The sequence below is a fragment of the Pelophylax lessonae genome (assembly GCF_965119305.1).
Source record: "Pelophylax lessonae genome assembly, chromosome: 5".
NCBI lineage: Eukaryota > Metazoa > Chordata > Amphibia > Anura > Ranidae > Pelophylax > Pelophylax lessonae.
Window position 1 is genome coordinate 328575043 of NC_138772.1, and position 23982 is coordinate 328599024.

The following is a 23982-nucleotide window of genomic DNA, read 5'->3' on the forward strand; positions in this document are numbered from 1 at the left end:
GGCTCGGAGAAGTAGGGGAGCCAGCTAAATCTCTCAACAAATTACAAAATTAATGTGGGAAGAGGGATGCAGAAAGTCAAAAGAGCGGTGATAAATACCTTTGCTGATTATGTTTATAATGTGGTAAAAGTGGGATAACTGTGCAGCCAAATAGTACAGCCCGAAATCTGGAACTGCCAGGCCACCCAAAGATGTGGGGTTCTTGAGAATTTTCCAAGACAGTTTTTCTCTGCTTGCACCCCAGATAAAGGATTGTAACAGGGACTCCATGATTTCAAAGCACCTTCGTGGAATGTGTGATGGTGGCGAGTATCAGATCCCTGCCCTTCTCACTAGCTCGTGACCAAGGACCAGCCAATCTCACACCCTGCCGTCACTTGCGTTACAATGCCACTCTCAGCTGCACCCGTCACATAGATTTTCCAGCTTGCGGGACCACAATCTAGATGCCAGCAGGCTGAGAGCGATTGTCACCGGGCTAATTAAAGCAATTACCCTTTCACTGCCACCACCGTTACGTTGGGAGCCCAGAGGACGCTCGTAATTTTAGAAATACCAATTATGACTTTAGAATATGCGTCTGTAACACGCACTGTCACCACAGACAGGAATGTTCAGAGGATTTATTCTATACAGTAGCACTCTTCAAGAGACAGGTTCGTTATTAGTTTGCATTAAGAGCTTAGGGACAAGATTAACACTTTTCAAAATAAGATTTAATAATAAAAAGGTTAAAATTGGTGCAAATAAAATATTTACAGAAAAAAGTGTTTCAAAGAAATAGCAACATAATTCAGCAATTTATGGAAGGGGTAAAAAAAATGTGCAATAAAGTGCTAGTGTGCAGACATGTCCAAAACAGTATGTTATAAATAAAAGTATCTTAACATTATTTTGAAGTCAAAATATACACATTAATTGTGAACATAAAGTGATATGTGCAATCAATAAAGATGACAATAAACAAAGTGCCAGTGCAAGTCATCCAGTGAAAAACCAAAAATATGTTATATATATATATATATATATATATATATATATATATATATATATATATATATATATATATATATTAAATCAAAAAAAGGGTCCAAAAACAGTCCATAAAGTGCTTGCAGAAAAGTGCTTCACAAGACATTAGTGCTTCAGTATTATTGATAGGTGATATTCGAGAAGTGATCCGGGTGATAAGTATAGGGTGAACGAAAACATGCACCCCTCCAATATATCCCGCACTCACCAGAGATATATACCCCTACAGGGGTAGTGAACTTTAGGATAATAGCCTTTTTCCTACGGTTCCTATGTAGTGGGCTCGTGGGTAAAGATATCCCTGGGTCTCTTCTCTCAGCAGGGTCAGATAATTCCAATACACTAGATCACCATAGTATTTCTCTCTTGAGTATAAGGAGATATCCCGAGGTAGTATGCAAAAAGGATTTAGTAATCTGCAAAGAGAGCAACATTTCCATGTTTTGGATCATAAGGACATTGAGCCATCCCACTGAATGATTCCCCTATTTATTCTAGCGTATCCAACTTTTCTTTCTCTCATACAGCAAACTTCAGATCAGTAGCTCTTAAAGTATTTTGTCTTGGGATGGCTCGATGTCTTTGCAGATTACTAAATCCTTTTTGCATACTACCTCGGGATATCTCCTTATACTCGAGAGAGGAATACTATGGTGATCTAGTGTATTGGAATTATCTGACCCTGCTGAGAGAAGAGACCCAGGGATATATTTACCCACAAGCCCACTACATATGAAGCGTAGGAAAAAGGCTATTATCCTAAAGTTCACTACCCCTGTAGCAGTGGTGGGATTCAGCCGGTTCGCACCGGTTCCATAGAACCGGTGGCTAACTTTCTGCAAGTTCGCAGAACCGGCTGAATCCCTCTGCGCGTCTGAGGACGTGCAGGACAATTGAATGTCCCACGCTCGGGCAGACGTGGCGGCCGGGGGGCGGAGCAGTGCGCCCGACCCGCCCATTCTGTGACAATAGCGAATGAGAATTCGCTATTGTCACATGATCCTCCTCCTGGCCAATCAGGGAGCGGGTCCTCCCGCTACCTGATTGGCCGAAAGGCAAACACCGTGCCATTGGACGAGGAGGAGGCGCCGCGGGAGGACTCGGAGACGCGGGGAGCCGAATGCGAGACCGTCCGTGAGGTAAGTGCATGGGTCTCGCGGGGATCGCTGGCACTCTGCAATTGGGGGCAATGTTGTGGCTGGCGCTCTGCAATTGGGGACAATGTTGTGGCTGGCGCTCTGCAATCATTGGGGGCAATGCTGTAGCTGGCGCTCTGCAAGTGGGGGCAATGCTGTGGCTGGCGCTCTGCAATTGGGGGCAATGTTGTGGCTGGCGCTCTGCAATTGGGGGCAATGCTGTGGCTGGCACTCTGCAATTGGGGGCAATGTTGTGGCTGGCGCTCTGCAATTGGGGGCAATGCTGTGGCTGGCACTCTGCAATTGGGGGCAATGTTGTGGCTGGCGCTCTGCAATTGGGGGCAATGTTGTGGCTGGCACTCTGCAATCATTGGGGGCAAAGCTGTGGCTGGCGCTCTGCAATTGGGGGCAATGTTGTGGCTGGCGCTCTGCAATTGGGGGCAATGTTGTGGCTGGCGCTCTGCAATTGGGGGCAATGTTGTGGCTGGCACTCTGCAATCATTGGGGGCAATGCTGTGGCTGGCGCTCTGCAATTGGGGGCAATGCTGTGGCTGGCACTCTGCAATTGGGGGCAATGCTGTGGCTGGCACTCTGCAATCATTGGGGGCAAAGCTGTGGCTGGCGCTCTGCAATTGGGGGCAATGTTGTGGCTGGCGCTCTGCAATTGGGGGCAATGTTGTGGCTGGCACTCTGCAATCATTGGCGGCAATGCTGTGGCTGGTGCTCTGCAATTGGGGGCAATGCTGTGGCTGGCACTCTGCAATTGGGGGCAATGCTGTGGCTGGCACTCTGCAATCATTGGGGGCAATGCTGTGGCTGGCGCTCTGCAATTGGGGCAATGTTGTGGCTGGCGCTCTGCAATTGGGGGCAATGTTGTGGCTGGCGCTCTGCAATTGGGGGCAATGCTGTGGCTGGCACTCTGCAATTATTGGGGCAATGTTGTGGCTGGCGCTCTGCAATCATTGGGGGCAATGCTGTGGCTGGCGCTCTGCAATTGGGGGCAATGCTGTGGCTGGCACTCTGCAATCATTGGGGGCAATGCTGTGGCTGGCACTCTGCAATGATTGGGGGCAATGCTGTGGCTGGCACTCTGCAATGATTGGGGGCAATGCTGTGGCTGGCACTCTGCAATGATTGGGGGCAATGCTGTGGTCACTGTGCATTGAAAGGGGGGCACACTGGTCTCTCTGCATTGAAAGGGGGGCACGCTGGTCACTGTGCATTAAAGGGGGCATGTACACTGGTCACTGTTCATTGAAAGGGGGGCACGCTGGTCACTGTGCATTGAAAGGGGGGCACGCTGGTCTCTCTGCATTGAAAGGGGGGCACGCTGGTCACTGTGCATTAAAGGGGGCATGTACACTGGTCACTGCATTGAAAGGGGGCAAGCTGGTCACTGTGCATTAAAGGGGGCATGTACACTGGTCACTGCATTGAAAGGGGGCACGCTGGTCACTGTGCATTGAAAGGGGGCACGCTGGTCACTGTGCATTGAAGGGGGCATGTACACTGGTCACTGTGCATTGAAAGGGGGCACGCTGGTCACTGTGCATTGAAAGGGGGCACGCTGGTCTCTGTGCATTAAAAGGGGGAACGCTGGTCTCTCTGCATTGAAAGGGGGAACGCTGGTCACTGTGCATTGAAAGGGGGCACGCTGGTCATTCTGCTGGGAAAGTCGGAACTGGTTACTAAAATTTTTGAATCCCACCACTGCCCTGTAGGGGTATATATCTCTGGTGAGTGCGGGATATATTGGAGGGGTGCATGTTTTCGTTCACCCTATACTTATCACCCGGATCACTTCTCGAATATCACCTATCAATAATACTGAAGCACTATTGTTTTGTGAAGCACTTTTCTGCAAGCACTTTATGGACTGTTTTTGGACCCTTTTTTTGATTATATATATATATATATATATATATATATATATATATATATATATATATATATATATATATATAATATATTTTTGGTTTTTCACTGGATGACTTGCACTGGCCCTTTGTTTATTGTCATCTTTATTGATTGCACATATCACTTTATGTTCACAATTAATGTGTATATTTTGACTTCAAAATAATGTTAAGATACTTTTATTTATAACATACTGTTTTGGACATGTCTGCACACTAGCACTTTATTGCACATTTTTTTTACCCCTTCCATAAATTGCTGAATTATGTTGCTATTTCTTTGAAACACTTTTTTCTGTAAATATTTTATTTGCACCAATTTTAACCTTTTTATTATTAAATCTTATTTTGAACTATTGTTTTGTGAAGCACTTTTCTGCAAGCACTTTATGGACTGTTTTTGAACCCCTTTTTTAATTTAATATATATATATATAATATATTTTTGGTTTTTCACTGAATGACTTGCACTGGCACTTTGTTTATTGTCATCTTTATTGATTGCACATATCACTTTATGTTCACAATTAATGTGTATATTTTGACTTCAAAATAATGTTAAGATACTTTTATTTATAACATACTGTTTTGGACATGTCTGCACACTAACACTTTATTGCACATTATTTTTACCCCTTCCATAAATATTTACACATTTTTAAAATAGGCAGCGCCACTTTACCTCACTCCATTTCTTTATTGTACAATATAGCCCACTGGACTATATTTTGGGGTAGGCTGCAGCCATAAGCTTATCCATAAGCGTGGAATTTGTACCCCTTTTATAATTCAGCAATTAGAAGAATAAGATATAGGATTGAGAAGTAGGAATACTTGCATTCAAATGTCCTGAGTATTATCAGAGTTTCAGAAGTTGAGCCAGTGATCGGTTCTCAGACTTGATCGATGTTCCTTCTTGATGTTACCATGAGAACTGACAACCCCCATCGGTCTCTCTCCTTTTCTCTGAGACCGCAGGGGGTGTTAACAGAGTTCCCTGACCAATAAACACAGTGGCCATGGGCGGCCCTAAGGTTTAGACAATATCAAGGAACCTCCCGTATAGACAGATTTATAACATAATTCATATCTTCCAATATCTACCAGTTGCCTTCTTGAAACTGATATATTCTTGTGCAGTATTGAATTTTATATTCATAGACACCAAACACAGGTTATCTCATAATAACCTCTGACCTGTAAGGCATCTGACAGCTCGCTTGTCTTACATAGGAGCTAACGTGGTCATGTATGATCTCGTTCCGTTCAGTATTTTATTTTGCATTTAACTATACACTTTCTAGAGACATATCTTGTTTGTGTTTAAAGTTATAAATTTGTGTGTAAATGTGTTCACTTAACAGAGCTCTTGAATGGCTCTGTTTTACGACCCATTAGCCATTATCTTCCTTTGCTCGGTTATGGCTTTACGACCTGGCCTGTCCTGTCCTACACATCTGCCAGGCGTCCTGTCTGCTGAGATAAAGTTCTTTGAAGGCCCGTTTCTTTGAAGCCTCTGCATTCCTAAGTTAATTAATGGAGGTAACGGGTTGGGTGAGTGAGTGTCTTTGTAAACTCTCATGGCAGAGCTCTGAACAACATGGCTGCCGAACAAAATGGTTGCTTGAGGACTTTTAGGATATCCAGTGTAGGATATCATTACAGAATGTAATGGGGAATGCCAGAGGACATATAATATTTTTGGGAGGAGAACCATTTTTATGAGACTTATCTGACCCATGACTCCCAGTGGTAACTTCGCCCAAATTTGTATTTTAGATTTAAGCAGCGGGATAAGAAGTACCCCATTTAAATATAGCTATAAATTGGAGATAAATATCCACAATTCTAGAAAAGCAAAATTCCTATATATATAAAGTGCATTCATATAAAAAAATAAAGATCTCCTGTGCATGTAAAGGATATTCATTTATTTATGTTTATGTCATTTTAGCAATCTCAGCAATTTTAGGGGCATTATGGCAATATATAATGATTAAATGTATTTAAACCCAGATAACATAAGCCAGAGTTGCTAGCCCCTGTATAGGAATAGGCATAGAATGGATCGAGATTGGACTTGTACCCTGCATTGAATATGCCGCTTTTTGGGTTAAGCTAAAACTGGCAATTCCCCCCTGCAAGTAATATATTTGAAAGAATGATGGACATAACCTAAGCAGTAAAAGAATGACAACTGCCGGATGGAACCGCGAGGTGTATCCGAGTATTGACATCTGCTATAGAGTGGGAGGAGATATTGTGATGAGGGCAGGGTATAATATTAGACTGGTGCAGTGGCGTGTCAGCTTCCGAAGACATCAACGTAATGAAGAAACATGCCTCAATCTGAACCCTTGGAACGCACGCCGGACCGACCTACAGGAAGTAATGAGCATTGTATCCTGAAGCGTTTGGTACAGCATAAACATGGTAATTAATGCATTCAGCTAGGGACTGTACATGTCAGCAGTAAATATGGCTGCATGATACCCATAGGGCGTTGTTATTTTGCTTGTATGTTTTAATTAATTTTTTTAATAAACTGGATTTACGTATTTGGAGCACTACACTATGAGGAGTCCCCTTTGTTTGTTCTTTTAAATCCACCCTGAGATGCGCAGGATGTCCTGACACCTAGGAGATTGGATAAGGAGTGGACCCTGGAACCAGAGATTGAAACAAGAGTTATATGATCCAGGTTGTCATAAGGTAACAGGGATCTAGATAATTTGGTACAAAAGCAAAGGAGTTTTGGCCCACGGGACTTTGAATGAGGTATGTGCTAGTGGCTGGAGATCAATAAAATATACAATTGGATAAATGAAGTAACATTAATTCTTTATTGTATTTTGTAGACATGATATGACAATGATGTCATGTGTGCGGTATCACATGACGTAGCTTAATAGCTAAAATTGCAAACAGTAAACAGTATACAACGTAGAAAGTGGTACATCACATAATGGCATGCATCTTGGTGTTACAGCTTGGTTACAAAAGTGGCCTTATCTTATTGGGTTTCCATAATGATAGAATATGCTGTATCATGATCTGACGCGTTTCGAGAGCTAAACTCCCTTCTTCAGAGATCAATGTATTCAAAAATGTATCTATAAAAAAACAATATGTTGGAATAAGTAATGGAGGGTAAAAGGATTGAAAGGATTCAATGAAATATGGACTCAGAAGAGTACCAAATACTCACGGGTCAATACGACTCAAATGGAAAATATTGGACCTCCATGTAATGGCGGTGGCCCGTATCTGACCCAGGAGCTGAAGGGTCTCGGTGGAATACAAACCAGAGAAGGGGTCCATGGTAGGTGGATAGTGAGTGTAAAGTGGAGAAAAGGACCTTCCAAACCTGTCATGTGTATATAAAAATTGAGGTAATGAGAGTGTAGCATATGCTATCAAAGGTTGTGCAAACAGCCAAGATTGGTGGTAGGTAGGAAGGGCTGGTGTCATGTGATGAGGGTGGAGGGAATCCCAATAGAGGAGTGGAAGAGTGAGGAAGATTGAAGGAGAAACCCAGAATGGATGAATCACCAAGTGGTTGAGTGATGAAAAATAATCATGGTAATTAATGCATTCAGCTAGGGACTGTACATGTCAGCAGTAAATATGGCTGCATGATGCCCATAGGGCGTTGTTATTTTGCTTGTATGTTTTAATTAATTTTTTTAATAAACTGGATTTACGTATTTGGAGCACTACACTATGAGGAGTCCCCTTTGTTTGTTCTTTTAAATCCACCCTGAGATGCGCAGGATGTCCTGACACCTAGGAGATTGGATAAGGAGTGGACCCTGGAACCAGAGATTGAAACAAGAGTTATATGATCCAGGTTGTCATAAGGTAACAGGGATCTACATAATTTGGTAAGCTTTGACTCTTACCACATTACACGAGTGCCTTGGAGATACCCACCATCACTGTTCCCCTGCATGATTGGGATGTTTCACTTGGACAACGTAGGCTGTATAGACACAGATGTTGGACATTGAGTGGAAGTTTTTGCACATAGCACATTGGCACTTTACTTATATATTTATTGCACAGTTATTATATATATGTATTATTCATTATATTGGCACAATTTGTATGATATTTTGGAAATTTTGCACAGTATTGTATTTATTTATACGCATTGGTATGCTTAATATGGATGCACTTTGAGGGTGATCCCTTTTCACTTAAGCACTTTATATGCATAGGAGATCTTTCTTTTTTATATGTATGCACTTTATATATATAGGAATTTTGCACTGCTAGAATTGTGGATATTTATCTCCAATTTATAGCTATATTGTCTCCCTCTAGTGGACGTGTAGCAGCTGCAATTCCCTGAAGTTTACAATATTATTATTACACATTGGCGCAAGTGTTCTCTTATTCTTACCACATTTAAATTAATGAAATCCGAGAGAGTCCTAGACCCCTGGATGCCAAGGTACTTGAATGTGTGAACCCTGACAAGTGGCAGGAAAGCTCGCTCTATCGGTGGGGGGAAAACATCAGTTGTAAGTATTTGGGACTTTTCCCAATTAATTGTTAGGCCTGAAAATTTGCCAAACTGTTCAATGACATGTATTGCAGTTACTAGCAAGGGGCTGGAGTCAGCGAGATACAAAATCATGTCATCGGCATAAAGTCCCACCTTTTCTATCAGTATACCAGAACACAGTCCCCCGAACACCAGGGTTGGATCGGAGTGTCATAGCCAAGGGTTCGACCGCTAAAGCATAGAGAAGAGGCGAGATAGGACATCACTGCCGCGTCACCCTAGATAAAGAAAAGGCCTAAGATGTCTAATCATTGGTTATTACCCAGGCCTGTGGGGCATTGTATAGTATGGTGAGCATATTAATAAAGTGAGGGCCAAAGCCAAAATTACGCAGACACTGCCATAAGTACTGGCATTCTACAAAACTACCCTGGAGCCGGTACTACCCTGGAGTCGATTTGATCGCATGAGGCTTGGATATTCATGAAGAGACGTCTGGTATTATAGGCTGTGTTCTTGGTTGGCATGAAACCCATTTGGTCTGGGTGGATCACAGACAAGATGACTTTATTGAACCGAAGTGCTGGGATTTTTGCCATAATTATTATGTCTGTTTGTAACATGTATATAGGCCTACAGTATATGATTCAGGCTGGAGGGGGTTATTTCCAGGTTTGGGGATTAAGACGATAAAGGGCTTCTCGCATGGAGTCGGGTAGTACAGCAGTGTCAAAAACTGCCCTATATAGGGCCAGCAAATTGGGCACTAAAACATCTGAGGAGTATAGAGTTCGACAGGTAGTCCGTCTGACCCTGGAGCTTTAGCAGTAGCAAAGCTAGCCAGGGTGAGCTAGATATCAGTAGTAGAGATAGGAGCCTACAACATAGCCACCTGCGCCTCCGTCGGGGTAGGAAAAGTAAGATTATTAAGGAATGCACTCAGGTCATAGGACAGATAGTCAACCTTGGAAGGGTAAGTATCCTGAAAGAAATCAGCAAACATTTTGGTGATTTTCTCTGGATCCGTAATAATGTCATCTGCGAGCATCTAAATGAGCCAGGTAAGCCAGTAGCTTACCTGGATGCTCTCCATGTTCAAAAATCCTTTGCTTAGTAAAGAACAGCTTATGCCTAGCTTTTTCATAACACATCTGTTCCACTAGTCTCGTTTGGAGCCTCAGTCTGCTAAGCAATTCTGCAAAGGGTGCAGTAGCATACTGATCTTCCAAAGAAGATAACTCTTTGGCAATGCATTACTTTAACTGACAATTGCACGGTTGTGCGACGATGTACCGAAATAAAATTGATGTCCTTTCTTTCCCTCACAAATAGAGCTTTCTTTTGGTTGCATTTGATCACCTCTGCGGTTTTTATTTTTTGCTCTAAAAAAACAAAAAAAGAGCGTCAATTCTGAAAAAAAACACAATTTTTTACTTTCTGCTATGAAACATTCCCAATAAAAAAATTTAAAAATCAAAAATTTTCATCAGTTTAGGCCACTATGTATTCTACTACATAATTTTGGTATAAAAAAAATCCCAATAAATGTATATTGAGCAAATGTTATCGCATTTACAAACTAGGGGATAGATTTAGGTCATTTTTTTTTTTTTTTTAATAGTAATGGCGGCCATCAGCGATTTTCAGCCGAACTGCATCATAGTGGCGGTCAGATCGGACACCTAACTGAAACTTTTGACACTTGTGAGGGGATCAGTGACACTAATACAGTAATCAGTGCTAAAAATATGCACTGTTACTGTACTAATGACACTGGCAGGGAAGGGATTCATCTCTGACAAAACAGCGGTCTGCCTTGTTTACATCGGCGGACCGCTGTTCTGTCTCCATGGGGAGTGATCGCAGGGGGCCAGTGGACATCGCGTCCGCAGGACCTGCTGATTGCTTCCCCCTTTGGCCAATCAGCGAGTGTGCACACCTCTGGCAGAACGCGCCCCCACTATCTGTTACACGAAAGAGACGCACAGGTACATCGTTTCGCATAATAAAGCCGACCTGCTGCAGTAAAACTACGGCGGCTGCTCGGCAAGTGGTTAATATGTGTGCATTCCTTTTTCACTGGTTCCTAATGCTGAAAGTCTCTGTTGAGGATACACAGTGTTGCAGAATGAATAATAATAGTAGCTGCAGTGCTCCAATCAGGTGAACAGTCCTTATATAGTCCACACAATAGGGTGAAAATAGGGTATCAGTGTCCACTCCCAGTAGGAATATCAATCCAGGGGTTACCACCACCAATCACCCAGATATCCAAGCCTCTTACCAGAACTGACCGACCCCCATTACAAAGGTCAGTCAAATGCTCATCAGAGAGGTCTCCTTTAAATCTGCACACAGCCCCCACCACAATCATAGGATCCCAGCACGATGTTAAATATCAACAGACCTCAGATCAGGGAGAAAGGAAAGACTCCTCATAGTGTAGTAAGTACAAAACAACCATTTATTGCAAGAAAGTTGGCAACTTACACACTCCTCAGCATAAAAACGGTCATCTGGTATCAGGCAATGCCTTAATAACCAAAAAGATGGCCGCCGTGTCCTCCGGTGTGTCAAGCGTCACGCCAGCCAGGCTCCACCTACATGTTTCATCATAACCAGACGTCATCAGGGGCGAAGTTCTGCTTTAAGGCCTCCTCCTTGATTCCTGTTTTGCTTTTGGGGAAGAGGGGGGAGTGGATACCTGATTTTGACAGGTACCCATTCCCACTTCCGCTCCAAACGCCTTAGGCGATCAGAAGCAGAAGTTCTCTTTCCTGCTTTGGGACCAGTCACAGAATGCAGCGCCGCTCGTGCACGCACAGTGGGCACCCAGCTGTGAAGCCACAAGCTGTCAGTTGCCAGTGCCACTGGGAGGACACAAGGAAAACACAACTTGGGTGAGTAAACCGCTGGATCGTGGGACAGCTAAATAGCTGTTTATTGAAAGTCAGCAGCTACAGTTTTTGCAGCTGCTGACTTTTATTTTGCACTTAAGAGACTGGAGCTCAGCTTTAAGCTTTAGGCCTGCCAAAGGCTTATTTGCACATTGGATTTATAAAGATACATTTACTATACTACTAGATAGTTTAATCTCATATTTGCTTTCATTTCATATTTGCTTCTTTGCAAACAGCATAGTGTCATGTTTGGTGAGTTCTCACAACCTATTTTAATGCTATAATCTATTTTCTCACAGAATCTGTGTGCCCTACTCGAATACCTGTGGCATCACGGGATGAGAAGGGATTTGAGCTGCTTGTGGGGATGAACATTCATAAAAAAGGCCAGATGATCACTGGGTCTTTGGTCTCGGAAAAAGCCTATCTTCTTACACCTTCTGTAGATGTAACCGAAAACACCAGGTATGAGATTATTGTAATATTATAAAATGCTTGAAGAGTTTATACATGAAACCATTCTAAATACAAAGAATCTACTATTGTATGTCAGCTTGGTAGAGATTTTGCTAAATTAAAGGGAATATATGGTATATTTGAAAAAATGCCTAAAACTTAAAGACCTATGAAATCCATTCTAGCTAGATACAATTCCCTTGCTTATCTCCTACAGTAATGTCAGTGAAGGTTCTAACTTATCCAGGTTATGTTATTGTTTGGAATAGGAATTGCATACACAGACTTTGGTTAGCTGCGTTTGACATGTTTTTAAAATGCTCGTCAAAAACAGGTCAGTACATATCCATTTCCCCAATGGTACAGTTTGGATGACGGTTGTGAGGCTGCATTTAGCTTGCTTTACAATGCATTTCCCTGAACACCGTGTGTCATTTTTAAGATGCATTTGCAGGCATAGCAGATGAAATGCAACGTTTTTAATCTGAATGCAGACATTTGAGCTACACTGCTTTTCAATGTAAAACCCAGTGTTTGACAGCAATGTACACAAGACCCTTAGCAGGGATCGGCAAGGTGCTCGTACACGGACACTGGTGTCCATGAGCGGTCCTTGCAGGGTCCGCAGCGGCGCAGTCAGTCAGTCAAAGCACTTCCACCTCCCCCGCCACTGCCTGCTGGTTGGTGGGACCACGCTGGTATCCTAACCAATCAGGTGCACTGCTGCTCACTGCTCAAGTTGCGCGTTGGTTGCCCCCCAGGCCCTGACCTTTAGACAGAGCGGAGGATTCGGAGAAGGAAGGAGAACGGAAGGAACTGTGCCCGCTGCCAGTCTTAGTGTGCCCCCCAGCTCTAAAGGGGGAACTATGGGGGACCCTGGCTGGCCTGCTCTAAAGAAGGATCTATGTGGGACCTGCACTAGTAAAGGGGGATCTTTGGGGACACCGGCCTGCTCTAAAGGGGATCTATGGGGACCCGGCTCTAAAGGGGATCTATGCCATAGATCCCCCTTTAGAGCCGGGTCCCCATAGATCCCCCTTTAGAGCAGGGTCCCCATAGATTCCCTTTAGAGCAGGGTCCCCATAGATCTCCTTTAGAGAAGGGTCCCCTATAGATCCTCCTTTAAAGAAGGGTCCCCATAGATCCCCCTTTAGTTCTTGTCTTTCCTTTCTTCTCTTCTTTTTCTTATTCCAGTTTTTTTTTTCCTTTGGGATTTTCTTTTTCTGCTCTTTTATATAGTAAGCGCTGAATATTCTCTTTTTTTAGTGGCGAGAATGATGGCAGGATAAGTCGCAGATGTCCTTATCTTTACGGACCCTCTTTTTAGATTTCAGAGAGCATGAGCTTTAGCAGTGGGTTACCTTTTTCGTCTTCCCATGACATCACTCTATCATCTAACAATTCAGTAACTTTTGTTCTAATAGACAATGTTTCCCTCTTCCTCCCTTTTTTTTTGCCTATCTATTGGCCTGTGCCTGTCTTGTTTTACTTTCCTTACAAGGGCCGATGAGATTGTTTTTCACAGCTAGTGGTTTTGCAAGAGAGAGCCATGTATTGGGTGATGTTTCTTTATCTAATTCTTTGGGAAACTGGAAAACATTGGTGATTTCAGGTTTGTATCATACTGTATACTATGTATAAGTAATGCCTTTATTTTTTTCCAGGAAACACAAAGGTAAAGAAAAAAAAGTTCTTAATTTTTACATACACTAAATCAAAATTACCTGTCAGCACAGGAGCCACATGCAGTCCCTTACAGGAGGTCAACTACATGTAGGAATATGTTGTCATACATTTGTTTTACTTTGTTAATCTTAAAATGAGACGGTATAACCATGCTGGTTATGGTGAAGTCAGGCACTTCTATTTAGAAGTATTTAAACTTTAGATTTTCAGTTTCCTTTACTATGCATTCTTACATGAAATTATATTTTCAACAGAGAAATATTTCCAGAAGGTCTGCCTCCCTCCTATGTGTTTGTGGCTACCATACGTTTACAGTCTCCTGAAAATCAGGACATCATTGATCTGTGGAGAATACTGTCCAAAGCAGGAGAGGTCCAGGCAGCAGTCACTCTAGATGGCACTGACAACTCAGTCATTTTTACTGTCACACAACTGAATGCAAATTCCCAAGTGATTAAGTTTAAAGATCCTAAATTAAAGGTAAGAAATAGTGTAGTCAGAAACCTTAAAGTAATTCTGTAGGGATTTTTAATTTTTTTTATAAATAACATGTTATACTTACCTGCTCTATACAGTGGTTTTGCACTGAACAGCCCTGATCCTCCTCTTCTAGGGTCCCCCGCCAGCTTTCTTGGCTTCTCTCCCCTGCCGAGTGCCCCATAGCAAGCCACTTGCTATAGGGGTACTCGTGTGTGCTTTTTCTAGAGCCAGCTCTCTTTGTCTATAAGACACAGAGTGTGGCTCGCCATCACCCCCCTCCCTCCTCACCGCCTGAGATTCACAGCAGCAGGAGCTAGTGTCTGAGCCAATGAGGAGACAGTGTCTTGGCTCTTATGCATAGCGCTGTATGTCAACTGAACCAGTGTAAGCATGTGTAGTATGTACCATACCTGTGAGATCCCCCTGGAAGCTGGAAATCCCTGTTGTAGGCACCGCTGCTACAGTGATTGCTGCCAGCTTCCAGGACCAATGCTGAGTGGCTGCCCTGCTGCTTACTGATCACTTTGGATTTTCTCAGTGATTGGACAGGGTGGAGATTGTGACATCACCACCCCTTCTTCACTACCTTCAATCTGAGAATGCTTTGCATTCATTGAGAAAATACAAAGTTTTCCTTGAATGATGCCCATGCTGAGTGAGTGATCCCCTGGGTTCAGAATGTAGCCAGGGCAGCAGCTTGGCACAGGACCTGGAAGCTAGTGGAGACCACTGTAGTAGCGGCTCCTATTACAGTGATTTCCAGCTTCCATAGGGATCTCACAGGTGTGAATACTTACTCTGTAAAAATGACCATACCTGGATTTCATCTTTAAAGCATGTAAACTTTACCTGTACAAAAAGGTGTAATCGACTATCCAAATATCTCGGTCCAATCAACCACACAAACAGCGCTAACAGATGAATGGATGAATAATAGGATCTATATTATAAACAGGCAAAGGTGTAATAAAACACAAGTGTCCAGTTTGAAGCAGTCCAAATTTGTTAAGGGAAGGGTGTGAAGGAACTTGGATACACCACAATTCGACCAAACACCGGTGCTCCCCCCCTCTCCTCTGGAACTCACCAGATGATTGGAAAAACAGGACCTCCTCACACGTGAATTCAAATCACCATCAGGACTTCTCCACCCTTCACAAGCTCGGATCTCCTCTCATATTCTATTAGCCTTCATATGTCACTCCATTCATGATGGCATGTAAATGAAGAGTGAGGGACATATAGTGTAATACCGCAAGGTTTATTGATTAAAAACCACACCAATATGGCCCCACTCCCCTCCAGATATCTACTTACAATAGCGAATCTGAATGAAGGCATTCAAAAATTGTATATACTGACGCTTAATGACCATTACTCAATTCCTCAAGATTAGCCAGGCGTCCATCTGATCACAAGGCGACCGCGCACACATGCCCTGACGTTTCGTCACTAAGACATCTTCTGAGAGCGTGTGCTTGCAACCAAGTTGGTATCGCAATTATTCTACACTCCTTGTCATTATATGTAAACTTTACCTATTTACAATTCCTTTCACAAAAAATCATACTTCAGTTTATATGAAGGATAATTAACCCCTGTCCATCAATAATAGATCAAGCTCCACTAAAATATAATTCAAAGTGATTCTGAAATCTTCAGCATCTAACCCTATTGTGGAGTGTAGGAAAGCAGTTTCCCTACTGGCCATTGTGGTTTCGTGTGCTGGTCCCCACTAAAGGATACAGTTTGCTTAAACTTGCTTTTAAGATTTTCTGGCCAAGATCACAAGAGCCACAAGGGCACAAGTGTTTAATTTTCTAGTTTGGTTTAGGATTGAGGAAGGAAACTAATTTTACTAAGAGGAACTCACATAAACAAAGGAAAGACATATAAAGTCCTAGAAATAGTGATAGATAAACTAACTTGCGTTACTTTTTTATGCAAAAGGCGGAAATAGTTTTTACAGCAACGTTACTTATGTTTCTATTTTCTTTGCCCACTGTATGACACATGCAGTGCTGTGTACACTCCAGCTCATTTCTGGCATTTTGGAGCCACAGAGCCATGACTTGGCCCTGCCCCCTTTCGCTCCTCATTGGCTAACTGACCTTGATCGACAATGGCTCCCTCTGCCATCTCAGTTATTGAGGAGGGAGATTCCCCGTAGAGCCAAAACTTTTGTGTACATCACTAGGTCAAGATGGGGCTCATGTAAGTATTAGGGGGGCTGGGGGGAACTGCTGCACAGAGACTTTTTTTAATTTTAATGCATAGAATGAATTAACATCCTAAGAACCAAGCCTATTTCTGACACATGTTGTTTACAAGTTAAAATCAGTATTTTGTGCTAGAAAATTACATAGAACCCCCAAACAATATATATATATATATATATATATATATATATATATATATATATATATATAGCAAAGACTCTGGAGAATAAAATAGCGGTTATTGCAATATTTTATGTCACACAGTATTTGCGCAGCAGTCTTTTAAACACATTTTTTTGTGAAAAAATACACTTAACTGAATTTAAAAAAAAAAAACAGTAAAGCTAGCCCAATTTTTTTGCATTTTGTGAAAGATGATGTCACACCGAGCAAATAGATACCTAACATGTTACAGGTTCAAATTGCGCACACTCACAGAATGGCGACAAACTATGGTACTTAAAAATCTCCATAGGCGACGATTTAAAAATCTTTAATGGTTACCAGTTTAGAGTTACAGAGGAGTTCTTTTATTAGAATTATTGCTTTCACTCTGACGATCGTGGCGATACCTCATCAACGTGTGTGATTTGAACACTTTTTACATTTACGGGCCTGACCTACAAATGTGTTTTCTTTGGTGCGTGAGCACACTGGGATGGGGGCGCTTTGAAAAAAAAAATGTTTTCTATTTATCTTATTTTATTTTTTTATATTTTTCACTGTTACTTAAAAAAAAATCTGATCACTTTTATTGCTGTCACAAGGAATGTAATAGGCAGTGACAGGTACTTTTTTTGGTGGGATCTGGGGTCTAAAATACCCCAAATCCCTCCTTTGCACTTTTGAATACTGTCACTTTTTTAAAATCGGTGCCATTGGAACCCAGGTAGACCAAAAGTGACGTTGTGACGTCGCTTCCTGGTTACTTCATCAGAGACCCAATCGAAGGACTCTGACTAGCCGGCGGATGTGCCAGCTGGTCGCTCGAGTTTCCCAGTGGGACAGGAGGCACGGGCATAGTGACGGAAGGTGGCGGGAGGGGGGGACATCCCTGTTGCAGAGTGCGATCACTGGGTGCAGCGGAGTCAATTCAGATCAGACATTGTGGAGTAACAGGAACTGGCTTCTTCATTGGAACATAACCACAGATAGCAAAGACGTCACCTTCTCATGGTGAGAAAACACAGACAGGAAAAGATAATCAGCGAGTACAGTACAGGAAATACAACACATCATAGAAAGAAAATGCATAGCGACATCTAGTGTCCTATTTGTGAACTGCAGTTAATCGCCTAAGCTGAAAGCTGTTGTATCTCCAACAATCCATTCACACTCCCTGTGATAAGGGCCTGCTAAGCCACATCGATTGTTATCGATAGAAAGCCAAACGCCGGGCTCTAAAAAATGGTACCAGGGTGGTGCCTCTAGCTGCAGGCATCATCCCGGTACAACCACTTCTTCAAGCCGACGTACAGGTACGTCAGTTTGCGGGAAGTGGTTAAGTTAAAAAACCTTCTGCCTTTAAAACCACTTTAATTTTTAATTAAAGTATTAGTTACCCCTTATTATTTTTATTAACTCCTTTGCTCTCTTCTTTAGCTCTTTTGCAAAAGACATGCAATTTATTGATAATTTGCAAAGACCTATAACTGAATAAATACATTTGTGTGGATTGGCTGTTTAGAGGAACACTGTCATTAATTTAAAAATGTGTATGACAAGATTCCAGTGAACAGTTGTTCTGAGATGTGCTGTCTACTAGTTCTGGGACAGAATAGTGGATTAATATTCTTTATGGCTATTGAGGAATTTATTTAAATATAACTTTTTGTGCCCGAAGTCCAGCTTTAGGTAGAGAAACAGTAGAAATGAAAAAATGATGATGTAATGTATTAATACTCAAACACAGGTATTATTTGACGAAAAATGGCATCAGCTGAAGATCCTTGTAAAAAATAAAAGTACCAGTCTATTTCTGGATGACACTCTCATTGAAAATCGAGCACTGGAAGAAATTGGAGCAATATTTATCAATGGCAAAACACAAGTTTTAAAGAGACAGACATCTGAAGAATCTCTTACTGTAAGTTCCACAAATAAAAAGAGTTCTAAACTATACTATTATGTTCAAAATCACAACAGTGCTGCGCCACAAATAATGTTACAACATATTCCACAAGTGAGAATATTACACTCACATGTAGAATATGTTGTAACATTGTTTGTGGCGCAGCACTGTTGTGATTTTGAGTCTTTGATATTGTATGCAGTGAAAGCATAAATAGTGGTTGCAGCCAATTAGCAATTTTTTGTTTATTATTTATTAATTATTAGTTTGAGTTGTGCTGATTTTCACATTTTTGGATTTTATTCTATTATGTTGTCCTAGAAAATGTGGCAGAATTACAACTCTTAATAGATACACATACTGTATACTAAATGAATTAAGAATACAATTTAAAGTATAACTTGTTTTGGACACAGTGGAAAGGATTAGAACACCTATCATGTTTTATTCCTGTCTGTGCTCCTGTTTGGGAGGTTTACCCTCTCTATTTGTCCTATTTACTATTACTACTGAGAGTGAAAGAAAATCCCTAATTTTGGACTTTCACCAGAACAGGGTAAATGAGAAATCTTCCAATGGGGACACTAGATCTGGTGACCCTGACCCTGGTGACAACCAGGATTTCCCTCTTACTTCTTGTCTGGTGGAAGAAAGCTGAGCGTCACCTTCTTCACTAAGCTAAAGGAAATTTCCCTTTTGAAGTGAATATCCCTGTGCAAAGTGAACAGCCTATTTGGCTTTAGTAAATTAAACCCATGGTGCCTTTTATAGGTCGGCATCCTCACAACTGCCCTGCGATGAACTGGAAATGTCTTGCAGGGCTGCATTCATAGGCTTGCTTGTGAAAAATGTTTTTAGTAAGACTTATTTTTGCAGCCAGTGTCACTGGGATCAGGGGGTCTCACTGCCCTAAAACTAGCCATAGACTGTACATTTTTTTTTTCATTCAGCCAGTACACCAGGTGGATAGAGGAATTTCTCACTGGGACATTGTATTCTGACATGCCGCCATGAGAATAAACTGATTATTAGATGCAGTTGCTGATCAACAAAAATTTTCCAAAGTGTCTCTTCGACAGACGTTGATAAAACAGTCAATTTCTGTCAGGCTGGAAAGGCAGCACAATGATCAAAATTCATCTGGTCTCTTCTGAAACAGCTGAATTTCGATCAGGTTAGTGAAGTCATTGGAATAATAAACAGAATGATGAGGGCAGTAAGTGAAGAGTGTGGGAACAATGGGCATAACTTACTTAGCGATATGTTACAGCATCCGAGTATGCGGTAAAATAACGCACAATATTTTTCACAAAGAAACTCTCCTTATTTCCACGTTATCTTTCCGAAGTATGCCTCAAATAACGCATGAAACCACGAGGTAAGTTATTGCAAACATCTCGCAAGAGCGTTACACCCTGTGTGCAAACATCATGGTTGGTATGGCATGGCTTCTCTGTGTTGAGGGCTGAAGGTATCCAATGAGTTGGATATAGAGCTCCATGATAAGTGGCTTGGATAACCTGAACTTCTGCAGGGTATCATCATTGGATCCAGCAGTGTGCGCTCCTTAAAGGTTCTTTCCTTTAAAGGACAACTTGAGATCTTTGCCTCCTCCTCTTCTGCATTGCTTCACATTTTAGAAGATTGGATTCGAAGGGCCCCATCCTCTTTGCAATGCCGTCTGCCAGCCTTCAAAAACAACCTTCTCTAGCTTGCACTTTCCCACCTATTTTTAAATCACTCACTGGGGGGTCTGACAATTGCCATAGTTACTGCATAGTTATTGCAAGCTTTGACCAATACTTAATTACTGCATGCATTTATTTCCTTTTGTGAATTTACTTTAATGTCTGTGGTATTTAACAAACTTTTTTGGTGTTTGGGCTAAATACCGCATACGAGCAATAGTGAATTTACATTTTAATTTTTGCATGCATTAGGTGGTCATGTGACTGTCATAACGCATGCGATAACTTTTAGTGAAATATGCCTACAATTGGGAGGTTTTATGGATATGCGATTCCCTGAGAATTTTTTAGTTCGGTTTTAGCCGTCATCCCTATTATATCTTTGAAAGAGAGGGTTTGGTGCCTCAGGTCAAGGTGTGTGGGACTTTTAAAGGGCTAGTACACAAAGGTATCTTAGATACAAAGTAAAATAATAATATTTATTCCAAAATAAGATATAAAGTAAATATCATACGTTTCAAGTTACAGCCGATATGGTACATATGGTGTATGGGTTAAAGACCCATAGGTGAAAGTGAAGAGGAATATGAAAGAGGTGACATTGTGGTAAAGTGACATTAGTCTCTCTCTTAAGGTCCGAACGTCTCAGATTGGCGTTGGATCTTGGTATGAGAGAGTTTTTTATTCCTACGCGTTTCGGCGGGGGAGCCTTTTTCAAGGAAAAATGTCAATCATCTTTAAAAAGTGATATGCCTGGGCCTGCTTATGGTCCTCGGGTCCTCATAAGAATCAACTGGGTCTCGCTATGGATACATGTATTCTCTGGGCCAGTTGGGAGAAGAAGACATACATTTAACCCGTGTCTGGTCAATTTTGCAACATATAATTATGTGGTTAATGTAATTTCCAGTTTTATCCGCTAGTTGGAGTATTATTCCAGCTGGTCCTGTAGTGGTGCACAGTTCCAGTGGTCTCCACTAGGGGGTGCTGTTCCGGTTATTCCTATTCAGTTTTAAGGGTCCATAGGCTTGGGGAGAAAACGAAGAGATCCTGGTAGAGTGGTCCGAGCGTCCTCACTGTCCCTCGGCTCGATACAATTGGGAGGTAGTAGCCAGATCAGCAACTGTGCCAGGTTTATACATATAGATTAAAAAAACACCAAAGGACACACTCTAAATGCATTATATTTAATATTTATTTTAAAAGAAGGAACACAATTGGCCACTTATACTTTGCAAGATCCTATGATTGTGATTCCATAAAAGAACACCAGAGGACGCAATCTAAGTGCAGTATAATATTTCTTTATTAATAAAAGGAACAAAATTGGCCACTCATATGTTGTAAGAAGAAAATCGCCTGTAAAACCGACAGTTAACAAATGGTGGATCTGAATCCAGTCCCAGAAATGGAGGCATCTGCCAACAACAAGGCACTCAAGCCTCCTGGGGTCTGAAGTAATTTGGTTTATTCCCACGCTGTCAGATCGGTTGCCCTACTATAGAGTGCCTTGGAGCCGGTGGATCCCTCTATTTCTCTTGGCTCTGTGTACATCTTACAGGATCAGCATCTGTTGACAACATTAGGGCATTACAGACGCTTTTCTTCTTAGATCATGCCCTCTGGTGTTATTTTATGTAATTACAGATTTTCCTCCTATCTTCCCGAGGAGCTACACTAAATGAAGCTAGCTGATTTAACCCCCAATGTGCCTATTGTAAATTCAATGAACTTTCAGCTGAGACTTTGCTAATTTAGAATATTGATTACTCTTGTGCTATAACGGTTTTCTTTGCTTATAAATATGGATAAACTAAAATATATATATATATATATATATATATATATATATATATATATATATATATATATATATATATATATATATATATAAGCATATTAGCATATTATATAGAAAATCACTTGTTACTTGTATATAATGCCTAATATCCTGCTATGTATTTAGATGGAGATACAAAAATTAAGACTGTACTGTGATCCAGATCAGAGTGAACGAGAGACGGCCTGTGAAATCTACACTGTGGTATGTGTTAAAAAGAAAATCTTATAGGTCTATTGACTATATGAAAGCTGCATATTATCTTTCATTATTTTCTGATAAAATATACATTTTCTAAAAGTCCACATCATAATCACAACGTTGTTACAATTCATATAACAAACTCAGAGACCCTTACAGTTGAAATATTAAAGTTTCTTTTGTTTCCTTTACAGAATGATCCAAGGGTAAGTAGAGAGTATATTTTATTAATACAATTTGCACTCTTTATCTAGGCAGCATAAATTCTCTTGTATTCTACCCTATGTATACCAATTTGCACTCTTTATCTAGGCAGCATAAATTCTCTTGTATTCTAACCTATGTATACCAACCTAGTAAAAGTGTATATGAATGATATACATTCTGTTTTATGCATATTATACTTTTATCCATGAAATTTAATCACACCAATATACAGGAAATATAATGTCAAATATATGTGTGTGGATATATTTTACAATTTATAGTGTCCCCTTGAGCGGGTACCATCCCCTTCTTGCCAATGTCCTGAAGGTCAGCCTGGGTCCCCTGGAGCACCAGGACCAGAAGTAAGTGTGATTTTATGTTAGAGGATTTAAAGAGTTAAATCATGTTACTATGTGAAATATTTTACTAATGTTGGCCATTTAAATCCAACTGTACATTTTAATCTATTTATTTGGAAGACATTTACTATTGGTCCTTTTTTCTTTACACAACATGCACATCTACTGTTCAAAGGTTGGAAAATATGATCTGCCCTGACATTACTATAGCATATTCCTTAATTCATTGCTAATTAGTCATTTTATTGCATATAAAATATCCACTTTTTCCATGAGCCATGGTGTTATAACCATCATTTGGTCAGCTACATATATCTGCTGTATCTGTAAGGCAATATCTCAATCTGTAAACAATTTATTTTGAGCTATTGTTGGAAATGCACAAGAACAGGAAAAGACTGAGAATTCTTGGCTGGGTGTTAACACAACCAACTAATCTACCATGCAAAGTTGATTAGGTTGATTGGTTGGCATGATAAAAGCTAGATGTTTTGTAAAGAACATCAATTAACACTCATTTTATACTCTTTCAGCCTCATCTTCCTTTGCAAGCGCTCTGCATTTGGCAAAGGAAGTCATTGCTGAAAGCAGCTGGCCACATATGGCCCAGGATGAGTCATTGGCAGCTCTGATTATTGCATGAAAGGTGAATCATCTCCACTCAGGGCAACCAGCCTAACATACTTGATTAGTAACCCAATCCTTCCCATTGTAAGAATAACTGACATGCCAGCCAATAAATTACATTTATTTAGTCCTATACACCACTAAAAGTATACAATAGGTAAAAATGAGACAGGCTGGTTTGGCCAAGACTCATTTACAGGCTTGGAAATGGTAATGAGGTTGTGAAATGTGTAGTAATGCTTATCAACTGATCAGTTATTAGATGATTTCTGATCAGTTGCGATCGGTTTTTGTACCTAAAAAATTGCCACTGCTGTTTTCACAGCATTGCTGTAAAAGCTGTTCATGACTCCATATTCAAAACTTCCTTCCTATAGTTATGTGGGGCAGCATAATTCTGGCTCCTAAAATAATAAAAAGTGTAATTTCCCTACTTATTCTCTTTGTCAAGTGTAAAATGGTTCTTAATAGCAGGTAGTTGCTAGACAAAGCTTACCATCTATGTCATCATAGATATAAGTACAAAATTGTTGGGGAGCCCAATCAGGGGAAACAAAGCTTATCATCTATGTCATCATAGATATAAGTACAAAATTGTTGGGGAACACAGTCAATTGCTTTACAATCTATTTTGACTTCCATTAACAAACTCTTC

At 41.0% G+C, this 23982-nt stretch overlaps 1 protein-coding gene across 1 annotated transcript in view; it reads left to right on the top strand.

Annotated features, from left to right (window-relative positions):
* The window catches only part of LOC309556511 (uncharacterized protein), a gene marked incomplete at both ends in the record, with an annotated part of 159225 nt that overhangs the window by 81068 nt on the left and 54175 nt on the right, over nucleotides 1–23982 (top strand). The window contains 6 exons of the mRNA XM_082258960.1: nucleotides 11793–11958; nucleotides 13890–14115; nucleotides 18247–18420; nucleotides 22060–22137; nucleotides 22329–22340; nucleotides 22623–22703. Of these exons, the coding sequence (XP_082115086.1) occupies nucleotides 11793–11958; nucleotides 13890–14115; nucleotides 18247–18420; nucleotides 22060–22137; nucleotides 22329–22340; nucleotides 22623–22703 (737 nt within the window). The remainder of the gene's footprint in view (nucleotides 1–11792; nucleotides 11959–13889; nucleotides 14116–18246; nucleotides 18421–22059; nucleotides 22138–22328; nucleotides 22341–22622; nucleotides 22704–23982) is intronic.